An 11,599-nucleotide genomic window follows, 5' to 3' on the forward strand; every position below is an offset into this window, starting at 1 on the left:
ACAATTTCAAATGTTATCTTCTGTTAACAGCAGATAATAATGTTGAAATACCGTGTGGCATAAAACAAAGGCATAACACAAGTATAAAGCACTCAAAAGCTGCAGACAAACTGAAAGAGCCAACTCAGTAGGTATGCTAAATAAAGTCAGTGACTGAAGGAAAAAATACAACAGTCTGCTCAGGAGAAAGAGTAATTATCTGAAATGCAACTGAACAAAACCATCCTTGAAATACACTACTATTCTCATCCTCGTGAAGGAAGCAAAAAAGCAGCAAATAAAACCAGTGAAAGGGCTTTAAATTATTTTGCAGAAACAAGGAGTTTGCCCACTAGAGATCACTCTGGAGTATCAATCACATTGCCTTCTAGAGCAGACTCAATAAACACGTGGAGATGCTTTTAATTTAAATTAAGCTGGCCTTGGTTTGATTCCATTTAGAAAGTGAACAACTACTCTGGAAACAAGAGTTGCCAGCCTTGCTTGCACTGGGTATCAATGCTGTCCCCAAAGGAGTGATGATTTGGTAATTTCTTACCCTATTTTACCTTCAGAAGTCACCTGCATACTTGATTTGGATTAGCTGGGTCACCTTCTGACTGCCTGCCACTCACTGGACCTTCTAAAGATGCAGTTCTTGCTCACTAACCCAGTAAAATACTATGCATCTTTTTCTACCACACTGTCACTCTCTACGGAAATGCCAAAAAGTGGTGGTCTTGGAACAAAGAAAGCAACAAACACAATGACAGAAGTAGGGAAGCAGGATGCCATTTCTGTGGCAGAAAGATGGTTAATTTCCCTCTCAAATCTTGCAAAACTGGACCTCAAACCTCAGTTCTTACAGTTGATCTTTATGCTGAATGGAAGACAAAAACACTGTAAACTGGGAATCTGCTGTTCTGCAGCTTCATAGGAATACATTCAGAAAGCAGATGGATTAAATGAAATCCTTTTATGCTTTGTCTAGATTATCAAAACATTTATAAGACAATTCAAAGTTCTTTTACAAACCTGGTTCTGCAAAGTTTCTGAGAGGATCATCTCCCATAACCCAGCCATTATGAGCCATGAAATAACAAGCTTTATCTGGCTGATGTATCATAGTTTCTTCTTCCTCCACAGTCAGCTCTTTGAATGGATAAGTAAAATACCTGTGGAACAGACAGGCAACTAAATAACCAAGAAAAAAACTAAAATCACACATAAGGCAACTTAAGCCAGGATGTGTTGTCTTTGAAAATAAAATATCCACTCTCAACTGGCTTGTAGAAAAAACAGATACAAAACAGGCAGCTGCTACACTATAAATGACAAGAAATTTTCTATTTTGTACCGTGGTGTTGCCACTATCTTGGTGTCAGTTGGTAATGCAAGATTATAGCCCTAGCTCTTCAGATATATGAGTGGCACCAAGTACACCAAATCTGCAAGGTGTAAGCCTTCCTAGATCCACCTGTCTTCTTCCTACAAGAGCATGAGTATTGTTGCATGCTCTCTGGTCACTTCTGTTTATTAAACAGTTACCACAGTTGCTTAAAAAAAGAGTCAATTCATTAAGTAGCATTTGTCCAAGGGAAAGAAAAAACATGTACATACAAATGTATACTTTTACTGAACTTTGAACTTACTTTCCCTGTGTGGATTCTAATGGCTTCCAAACAAACAAAAACATACCTGGTAACTAAAGGATATTTCCTAGTGATAGGACCCAGCTTAGGACCATGACCGGCCAGTCGTTCATAAACCACAGTCCCCGCAAGACAATTCACAGCCTAGAAAGAATTAAGTTATGCATTACTGAGATGCCTGCATTTATTTGCAATTTCAAACGTTTCAGCATTAAAATACAGTAATTATAAGACCTGCTCTTGATGGTGATTAGTTTGTCTGTATTGTTCAGCATTCAGTTCCTCGATCCTCTTGCGAAACCAGTTGCAACATTCTTCTATTGCAGCGGGTCCATTGCTTATCAGGAGGACAGTAAAAGCACAGAACTATTAGAATAATTTATGCTTAAAACTTGCAGTATACAATTTCACTTCTGATTATAACTTGGAATCAAGAATACACTACCTGTGTGGTATGAATGTTGCCAATGCTATGTTCATATCTACCGTAGAGCCAAACCGTCGATATTCAGGGTCCTGAACTATTTGAAGATGTTGATTTGGATCGGACTTAGTGCTCATTTTGCCTAAGAACAAGGTAAAAAAAAGTATTTGAAATGTAAAAATAGGACTTTTCTAATTCTAGCATAAGCAGGATATGGGTAGATTGAGGCCTTCAAGGGGTGCAAAGCTTTCAAAGGCTTTACCTGCCCTCAAAGCATTCTTATCAGCATGGTAGATTTCTCACACAGCAAAAAGTGGGGTTATTTTGTGTTCCACCTTATTGTCAAGTTTACCTAGAACTTTAACTATAAATATATAACCCACATGCTTCAACAACATACTCTACCTTGAGTTAGAAGGGTTCTAAATTGCTGCACAGCTTTGTTAACATCCACTTGGAAAAACTCCCATAGTTTAATTTTTGGATATATATCTTCCCAAATTATTTTACGGAGACACTGTAAAAAACCCACAGTCACGTTGGTTAATAACGTTGGTGATTGATATAACTAAGAAAAGCTAAGTGCTCACATGAATTGTTCAGAAAAAAAATAATTGGGAGAGGAAAGGGTTACTTCATTAAACATATCTGCAAATATCCACAATCTTAGACATGTTAAAGGTTTATTCAACTATTTACAGGGTTAATTAGCTCATACTTCAGTTCTCATTCACTCACATTTAGATGATGATCATTTTCAATGGACGGAGGGACCCCTTTAGCAACGCACTTTCCATCAGCCACCATACAGGTCAAGTGCCACAGAGCTCTATCCAAGACCCAAGCTGGCTTGAGGTGGGGAGAATTTACAAGGTTATAGCCACATTCCGGATGCATCCTGAGCCATTCACTGTTCGTAGCTTATTTAAGAAAGAGAGAGGAGGGGGAAAAAAAAAGTGAGCACAGAAGCTGAATACTTAGTTGTTTTGTGCCACTGTCTTAACACCAAGAAGTTAAAGCATGTATATACTTATTTCACAGTTCAGCTACAGCTTTCCATGCCAACAGAAAACTGTATCTTATGCAGAGGTGTGCATTACTAATAGCCATTTGTTTTGCAATAAACAGTTGCAGAGACTGCTGATAAACTTTTTGTTAATTACATAAAAATACACAATAGTACTACCAATCCCAAAACACAAACTAAAAAATAAACACATTTTTGTTGCAGGAAACACATCAAATAATGGACATGAAATGCTCTGTATTGAAAGGCAAACACTCATCCCAAAGCCAGACAAGATTTAGGATGGCTTAAGTTGATTATTTTTTTAGTATTCTTAACCCTCTCAGACATTACACACACACAGACAGAGAGCAAGAGTGCACATGCCCCACTCAAGAAATAATGAATGAAAAATGTAGTTAAATGGGCTTTTAGGTAAGAATTAGCTGTGACACTGCTATGTACAGCAGAAGCAGTGTGGGAGGGAGATGTGCCACCAAGACTTACACAAGAAGATGAATGCATTGTCTGGTGCACACAAATGGAACACTAGTTCAGATCAAAACACACACCACTGTGTCATCTTTCCAAACTTCCTCAAACACCAACAAGCACCAGAAGATAAGCTGAACATCAAGAATTACCTCAGGTAAGGAGTCTTCAGTAGAAAATGAGTATAATAGTCTGATATAGCCAGTAGTGTGCATGCAGCAGTATGAGTAAATACATATGTAGCAGAGAGAATTTTTACTTTGGAAGTATGACAAAGAAGAAAAAAATCCCTGTATCTACCAAAGACATTAAATTAAACATTCTCTACTGTGCAAGCGGTCTCTTTTCCATTCTAGTGTAAAAACCAAACACCTTAACTAAACTACTTAATATTCCAAGTGAGCTGTCTGACTGTACAACAGGAACAGAGGGGAAAAATTGCCATTTTCATAGAGCAGTCTCAGCTAGAAGGCTGAAACTACCAGATACAACACTGAGAACTCAAGGGTTATGAGCTGTCAGAATTGTCAGCATTACAGGATTTACTGTGAGTCAACTTAAGCTTTTAATGCAGGCATGCTGTAGAATTAATAATGATGTGCAAGTACTCATAATCTGCTCAAAATAACTGACTACACATCTTGTGTCATATTCAAATGTGTCTATAAAACATTTTCTACAATTAAATCACCCTAATGTGCAGGAATGAACTAATTTAATTACTAGAAAATACTGTTTAATTAAAAAACAAACAAAAAAAAGAGTAAAGTTAAATTTCCATCTAATCAAGATCCAGATAAAAAAAGAATCTCAAAAACTATTTGCCTGTTTTCTTATCTCCACTCTCCACAGGCATATGCAACATTATTGCTTACTCAGACATTTATCAAATGTGTCTTTCTGCTTATGCTAAATTTGGCATTTAACAAAGTTTGGAGCTGGTTGTAAATCAAGAGGTTTTGAATGTAAACATCAAAGACAGGAGGAAAAATTCAAGCCTGAAAGCTTAAAACCAGAAAACAAAGCCATCAAGTATACTTTGCTTAATGATGTCTAGACCACACTCATCTATACTGTTAGAAAACACTTCTTAACACCCTTTCACCACAGAATAATATTTAGTCATCTATCCTGATGAAGATTACTTAGAACTCTGAACAAATTCTTCTACAAATGTAGCCAAATAACATGACATCCTCCCTGTTAAGGAAAATAATGAAATACAGGACAAATTTGATTATTAACACACACAAAAATCATACCAGTATGATTGTAGACTACATCTGTGATGCAGAGCATATTCCATTGACTTTGCAATTTTTCCACAAGAGCTCCTATATCACTCCAAGTGCACTTTTTATTATGGCTTGAAAATTCAGGATTTACTTCTAATTGATCAGCCAGTGAATAACATGATCTAGACAGTCCAAGCTTCTGCAGCGGTGTGAAATGAATCATGTTGTAACCTATGTAATAAGAAGCAATTTATTTGGTATGAAAAATAAATCTCAGTGAAAGCTACAAAACAAGCATAGTAAGTTAGTTATGACATGTACTTAAAGCTAGTGTTTGGAATAACCAGTGTAAATTACTCTCAATCTTCTCCTTCAAATTCTACACAACAGAAGCTCTAAAAATCATCAGGTCACATCTACAAGCTTCCAAGTCTATATGAAATCAAAACAATAAACCAAAAGTAGTTTCCTATAACAGGAAATCCCTGAACTTTGCACCTCTGCAAATACTTTAATTACTTCACTAACTTCATCTGTTAACTAAACTGAATGTGGTGGAAAATATTTAGCCTACAACTAGAGTACAAGTGAGCTGTTCACCCTGTAACAATGTAACTATGGGGTTTGCTCATGAGAGAAAACTGTGTGTTTGCATTACCTGTTTCTTTTGCAACTTTAAGCCTATCTTCCCATTCGTGAAAGGGTCCCAGACACTTAGCAAGGAACGTCTGGAGTGTAACACAATCCAGAGGCAACACGTGATTATCGGCTCCCACTCGCAAAATAGGATCCACGACTATGTAACCTCCACCACTTTTCTCATTTCTAGGAAAAATTAATTTTCATTGGTACAGTAAACATCCATTGCTTCAGAAACAGAGACAGACAGTTTCACAACGAAAACGCAACAAGCACAGCTATTTCAATAGCTTAGTACAGTTGTGGGGAGCTGGGGAACAGGATTGAACACCTGAAGAAAACACTGAAGAGCTGTTGAACTCTCAGGCATCATGTCTCTACTGAACTTACAACAATGTAATTGAGGTAAAGAGCTTTAAATGCTCTGCAAAATTGAGCTACCTTTGTTATTTTCTGATAGACTACCGATTCCTTCTTTTATGATGTGGACAGAAACAATGCAAGCATGACCACCTGTCTTTTCTACAAAGACCTCCACTTGGAGCATCATTCTCAGGAAAATATCCAAGCTAAATTCCATTTTAAGTCTGAGGCACTTTAACCACCCGTCTTCCAGCAGCTCAGAATACCAGGCTAAAAATCATTACAGACACTGCCCTTCTCTTCTGCACTTGTTGAAACAAAGAGGGAAGAAAATAATGTGGAGTAAAGAACACCAGAACCTCTGGAACAGAAAACAATCTTCAAAGTCAATGAAGAAAGTGAAAGGTAATGATTCTGGTCCTCAGAACACCGGTGACTGTGAAAGCTTGTAAAAACGGCTTAGTTTCCTGACATTCACAGGAAACGGATCAGCTCTGTTCTGTATATTCTCCAGAATATCTTTGCATCACAAAGTATTAAACAAACAACACAGCTATTGTCTTTCATTAGCAGGCCTCGTGGTTGAAATGTCAGTTCATTCAGTATCTTTAACAGTCATTTCTTCAGGTTAAAACGGAGACCAAGGGAGTAGGCTGCATTTGGCTGTAAATACAGAATTTCACTTACCCAAGGCTGAAATAGTACTGGTATGACCCAGAAATTTGGAGATCCAGCTTGCAGTATTTATCAGAGTCATCTTCTTTTCCTGTGGGATTGTGCCACGATAGTGTCCTGAACTTGTGGCGATCAAACACTTCTCCAGAAGCTGGATAATTTGTGTACACAGTAACGGGCTTGCCTTGAAGAGTTGGGCCCAAGCGGAACTGTAGTTCAAAACCTCAAGAAAAAGAAAGATAAAATCACTTTATTGGGAGGACCAGGTATTTTTATCCTGCAATTGAAAAATCATAATTCAATATTATGTTAAGAAGAAAGACACTAACACATCTGCCAAAATTTCTGGTAGAACGGTATATTTCTACAGCATCACCTCTCTCTACTCTTCATTTTGATCTTTGTACACTTTACATGTACTCCTTTACTTACATGGCACTACTCCTCTCCATTGCAATTTGTTCCTCTTTGCTACCTAAAAGTCTTAAAATCAAAATACACTAAAGCTCAGACTACACATAATTTTATTCAGATTTTGGATTATATAGTATTTAGTTTTACCAACTCTTTAGATTAAACTGACCCATGAAAACATCTGAAAAAATATTAGGAACCTATTTCAAAACAGAAAGTATTTCAAATCCCTTCATTCTCCATCCAGGGTTCACTAAAAACACCAAAATCCTTATGCTTTTAGCTGTAAAATGATACATGCTGTGTGTAATCTACAACGTACAAATTGTTAAACTTTCAGAGAGCTCAACAAACAAAAAGGAGTTTTCTATACGTGCCTCAGGTCACACACACAAAGAAAGAGCAATGTTTAGGCTTAAGATAACCATGACAATGGGAACAAAATCAAGTCAAAACATTAGGACCTAAAACCATACTGTGGTCCAGTTCAGGAAGTGAAAAATTCAGCTTAGTCAACAGGTTTCAGAATAGGCTTCCACTTGCAGGTATGAGGGTCATTGTAACGTGCATGACTAATTACAGTCAAGCGAAAGAATCAGGTTTAAGTGCTTAAACAATAACTTTTACTAAATTACATGCCAGTCATGTAATTAACTGTACTAAAACACCTATTAGCCATAGCAGTGTACAAACTCAGGAGTAAAGGAAGCACAAGTATTTGTAAAAAGAGAAAGTTATTAATACACAGATAATGAATTATAAAGTGCAGGAAAACTCCAGTCCTGAAAGATGGCAACTTCCAGTATCTTAGGCTGGAAAAATGCCACTTGCTTATTAAGTATAATCATAGGGAGTCTAATACTAAAGTTCAATGTCTGAATGCACCAAGCTCACAGTTTCTCTTATTTAACATAATCACCAGTGCACCAAAAATCACAATGCAAAGCAGTGATTTGGGCATATGAATGTCTGTCTGGTAAAATGAAACTCACTTGATTAAAGAAAACCTTACACAAAAAAAATCCCATCCCCTTTCAAAGGTGAAGTTCACTTTCCTTAGTACTGTTCTGACATTTTGTTATGAGGATTACTAAAATTAGAGCAGAGGGATATATGCCATTGATATCTTATTTCCTGTAACAGTTATACTGACATGAGGAATGCTGTGCTCAAAATTAGCTATGCCCTCTCTGAGACCGCTACCAGCAGAGGTGCTTAGAATGTTTGATAGCCATGGACTTCTGTGTGACTCCTTCCAACACAGCTTACACAACTGGAAGGATGAGTTAAAAATGGAAATTAGGGTCAACTCTCCACTTCTTCACCACTGACATTTACATAATACTAAAGATGGGGTACTAAATAACACATTGCAAATAAATGCTAGAGATCTCGACCTAAGAGGACTTTTTCAGGTCACTGAAATATTGGTTATAAAAGGAGAGATCCTGTCCTGCAGGGCCTGTATGAAAAATGCTTCACCTTTCATTCCCACAAAGCCTGACTGTTCCTAGATGATCTGCTCTTCTTTTCTCAAGAGATAAGAGTCAGATCGAACCACAACTGAAGCACATTGAGCTCTGCTATGGAAGGAAGCCTTTCAGATGTTTTTTGTTTAGCTTTTATTCCTTGTTCTACAGTGAAACAAAAAAACTAAGCAACCCCAAACTAAAAAACAAACCTGAACCACCAAAAAGCGAATACCACCACAGCCTGGGGCTCTCTTTCAATTTCTGCCCAAAGAAGGCAACAACCTCCCGGTCATTTCCCTCACCCGATCCCGTGGGCTCTCCGCCGAGAAGAACGTGGTTGAGGAGGCGGCCCCGACTTACCTTGCTCCAGCCTGAAGAGGGTCTTGTCCAGCTTCTCCATCTCGCTGAGGTGCAGCAGCCGCGTCTCCTTACCGCTCGGCATGGCTGCGGTCGTCTGCCTGGCGCTCCTCCCGCGCCAAGAGACTCACTTCGGGGAGGAAGAAGCGAGCCCTGCCGTGAGGGAACAGACAAAATCCAGATGTCAGCGGCGACCCCCTGGAGAACGGCGGCTGTTTGGGAACGCCTCACGCCGCCGGACCCGCTTACATGTTCCCCAGCCCCTGGGGAGAGGAGACGAAGTGCTGCACGGCAGGGAGGAGGGGGAAGAGGGTATGAGGGAGCTGTCAGAAGGCACTCAGCCCTCCCCTGGCCGGAGACCGCCGGTGGCAGAACCCCAGAGCAGCTCCTTGTCCTACAGCGCGGCCTGGCTCGCAGCCAGAGCTGCGGAGGTGCCCCCGGCCCGAGCCGCCCCTGCGGACGCTGGGGGGGTGGGGGGGAAGCCTGACACCTGTCACTCTCCCTGCTCACCCCAGTGCCACCAGGAGTGGCCGCCAGGCCCCCTATGGCCGCCTCGCCTCCCTGTGAAGCGGTGCCCGCCTCAGCGATCCTACTTAATACTCACGAGCGAGCTCGGAGAGCGGCGGAGACGCAGCTCCCCGCTGAGAGCGACGGTCGCCCAGGCCGAGCGGAGCCGGGGCGGAGGCTGCAGCAGTCCGTCCGCCCTCGCCTGCTGCGGCAGCCCCGGGCTGGCCGGCCGGGCAGTCACTCACGCGCAAGGCAGCAGCCGCCACAGACTTAGCGGAACCACCTTTTTCCTCCTCTTTTCTTGCTTTTATTAAAACAAAACTTTATTGGTTCCGCCGCGGCCGGGCACGGAGACGGGCGGTGCCGGCGCAGCTCCCGCGAGAGCGCAGGGCCCGCCCCGGCAGCTGTGCGCGGTGGCCAAGGCCGCCCCGAGCCGCGTCTGTCCCGCTCCGCCTCTCCCCGGCCTGGCCCCTCCCCGCTCCCTCTGCAGCCCGGCCTCTCCCCGCCCCCTCCCCGCCCCACGAGCAGAGGTGACTTCAGGAGCGACCTTCTGCCCGGGCGCTGCGGCGGCTGCGAGCGGGCGGGCGGAGTTTTCGGGTGGTTCTGGCACCGGAGCGGCCCAGGGCTGTCAGGAATGCGCAAGGTGGTGGTACCTGATCTTCTGCCCCTGCACTTACAGCTATAATGCCCGTCATCGCCTTTACATGTAGCTTGTGCGTACCGCCACGCGGGACCGCCCACCCCCCCGAAAGGAGGTTAAAGCTCCTAAACTAAGGCTCCGTGTGATTGAACGAGCATTCCGCTAAGGAAGATGTTAGTTACTTCAAAGGCTGCCTGACTTAACCCGGCTGGTGCCTTCGGGCCTACCCACTCCTTGCGAGCCGCCCCTTGGGGCTTCGTCTGCGTTCCCGCCCTCAGGCCTCAAGGGTCCCGGTGCGCAAGGGAACAGGGACCTCGGCGCGTGAGGGAGCCCTCAGCCGCCTCAACGGCAGGTGCGCGAGGAGCCCTCACGAGCGCGGGAGCGCTCAGCTGCCGCAGGAGCCCCGGCACGCGCGGGAGCCCTTAGCCGCCTCAAGGGCCGGGGCGCGAGGGAGCCCTCAGCCGCCTCGGGTGCGGGGGAGCCATCAGCCGCCTCAGGTGTGCGGGAGCCTTCAGGTGCGGGAGACCCCTCAGCTGCACGCGGGATCCCTCAGCTGCCTCAGATGCGCGCGAGCCCTCAGCTGCCTCAGGAGCCCCGGCACGCGCAGGAGCCCTCAAACCGCCTCAAGGGCCGGGGCGCGAGGAAGCCCTCAGGTGTGCGCGGGAGCCCTCAGCCGTCTCAGGTGCGGGGAAGCCCTCAGCCGCCTCAGGTGTGCGGGAGCCATCAGCCGCCTCAGGTGTGCGCGGGACCCCTCAGGTGCTTCAGGTGCGCGGGAGCCCTCAGCCGCCTCAGGAGCCCCGGCACGCGCAGGAGCCCTCAAGCCGCCTCAAGTGCCGGGGCGCGAGGGAGCCTTCAGGTGCGTGCGGGAGCCCTCAGCTGGCTCAGGAGCCCTCAAGCCGCCTCAAGGGTAGGGGAGTGCGGGATCCCTCAGGTGTGCGCGGGATCCCTCAGCCGCCTCAGGTGTGCGGGAGCCTTCAGGTGCTTCAGGTGCGGGAGACCCCTCAGGTGCGCGCGGGATCCCTCAGATGCGCGCGAGCCCTCAGCTGCCTCAGGAGCCCCGGCACGCGCAGGAGCCCTCAAGCCGCCTCAAGGGCCGGGGCGCGAGGAAGCCCTCAGGTGTGCGCGAGGTGCCTCAGGTGTGTGCACGGGAGCCCTCGGCCTCCTCAGGTGTGGGGGAGCCCTCAGCCGCCTCAGGTGTGTGCACGGGAGCCCTCGGCCGCCTCAGGTGTGGGGGAGCCCTCAGCCGCCTCAGGTGTGCGCACGGGAGCCCTCGGCCGCCTCAGGTGTGGGGGAGCCCTCAGCCGCCTCAGGTGTGCGCACGGGAGCCCTCGGCCCCCTCAGGTGCGGGGGAGCCCTCAGCCGCCTCAGGTGTGTGCACGGGAGCCCTCGGCCGCCTCAGGTGTGGGGGAGCCCTCAGCCGCCTCAGGTGTGCGCACGGGAGCCCTCGGCCGCCTCAGGTGTGGGGGAGCCCTCAGCCGCCTCAGGTGTGCGCACGGGAGCCCTCGGCCGCCTCAGGTGCGGGGGAGCCATCAGCCTCCTCAGGGACCTCAGCACCCACAGGAGCCCTCAGACGCCTCAGGTGTGCACAGGAGCCTTCAGTTGCGGGGGAGCCCTCAGCCGCCTCAGGTGTGCCCGTGGGAGCCCTCAGGTGCTTAAGGTGCACGGGAGCCATCAGTCGCCTCAGGGACCTCAGCACCCACAGGAGCCCTCGGCCGTCTCAGGGACCTCAGCACCCACGGTAGCC

At 45.7% G+C, this 11,599-nt stretch overlaps 1 protein-coding gene across 2 annotated transcripts in view; it reads right to left on the minus strand.

Moving 5' to 3' along the window:
* The window catches only part of AGL (amylo-alpha-1, 6-glucosidase, 4-alpha-glucanotransferase), a 29,015-nt gene extending 19,426 nt beyond the window's left edge, over nucleotides 1-9,589 (minus strand). For both annotated transcript variants that reach the window (XM_062003249.1, XM_062003251.1), the window contains exons 1-11: nucleotides 9,313-9,589; nucleotides 8,712-8,861; nucleotides 6,478-6,688; nucleotides 5,447-5,613; nucleotides 4,816-5,019; nucleotides 2,794-2,975; nucleotides 2,461-2,572; nucleotides 2,077-2,197; nucleotides 1,866-1,968; nucleotides 1,678-1,775; nucleotides 1,015-1,154 (exon numbers count right to left, since the gene is read on the minus strand). In XM_062003249.1, the coding sequence (XP_061859233.1) occupies nucleotides 1,015-1,154; nucleotides 1,678-1,775; nucleotides 1,866-1,968; nucleotides 2,077-2,197; nucleotides 2,461-2,572; nucleotides 2,794-2,975; nucleotides 4,816-5,019; nucleotides 5,447-5,613; nucleotides 6,478-6,688; nucleotides 8,712-8,793 (1,420 nt within the window). In that variant the 5' untranslated portion in view covers nucleotides 8,794-8,861; nucleotides 9,313-9,589. The remainder of the gene's footprint in view (nucleotides 1-1,014; nucleotides 1,155-1,677; nucleotides 1,776-1,865; nucleotides 1,969-2,076; nucleotides 2,198-2,460; nucleotides 2,573-2,793; nucleotides 2,976-4,815; nucleotides 5,020-5,446; nucleotides 5,614-6,477; nucleotides 6,689-8,711; nucleotides 8,862-9,312) is intronic.
* Between the last annotated feature and the right edge of the window lie 2,010 nt (nucleotides 9,590-11,599).

Source organism: Colius striatus, chromosome 10 (genome assembly GCF_028858725.1).
Source record: "Colius striatus isolate bColStr4 chromosome 10, bColStr4.1.hap1, whole genome shotgun sequence".
NCBI classification, from domain to species: domain Eukaryota; kingdom Metazoa; phylum Chordata; class Aves; order Coliiformes; family Coliidae; genus Colius; species Colius striatus.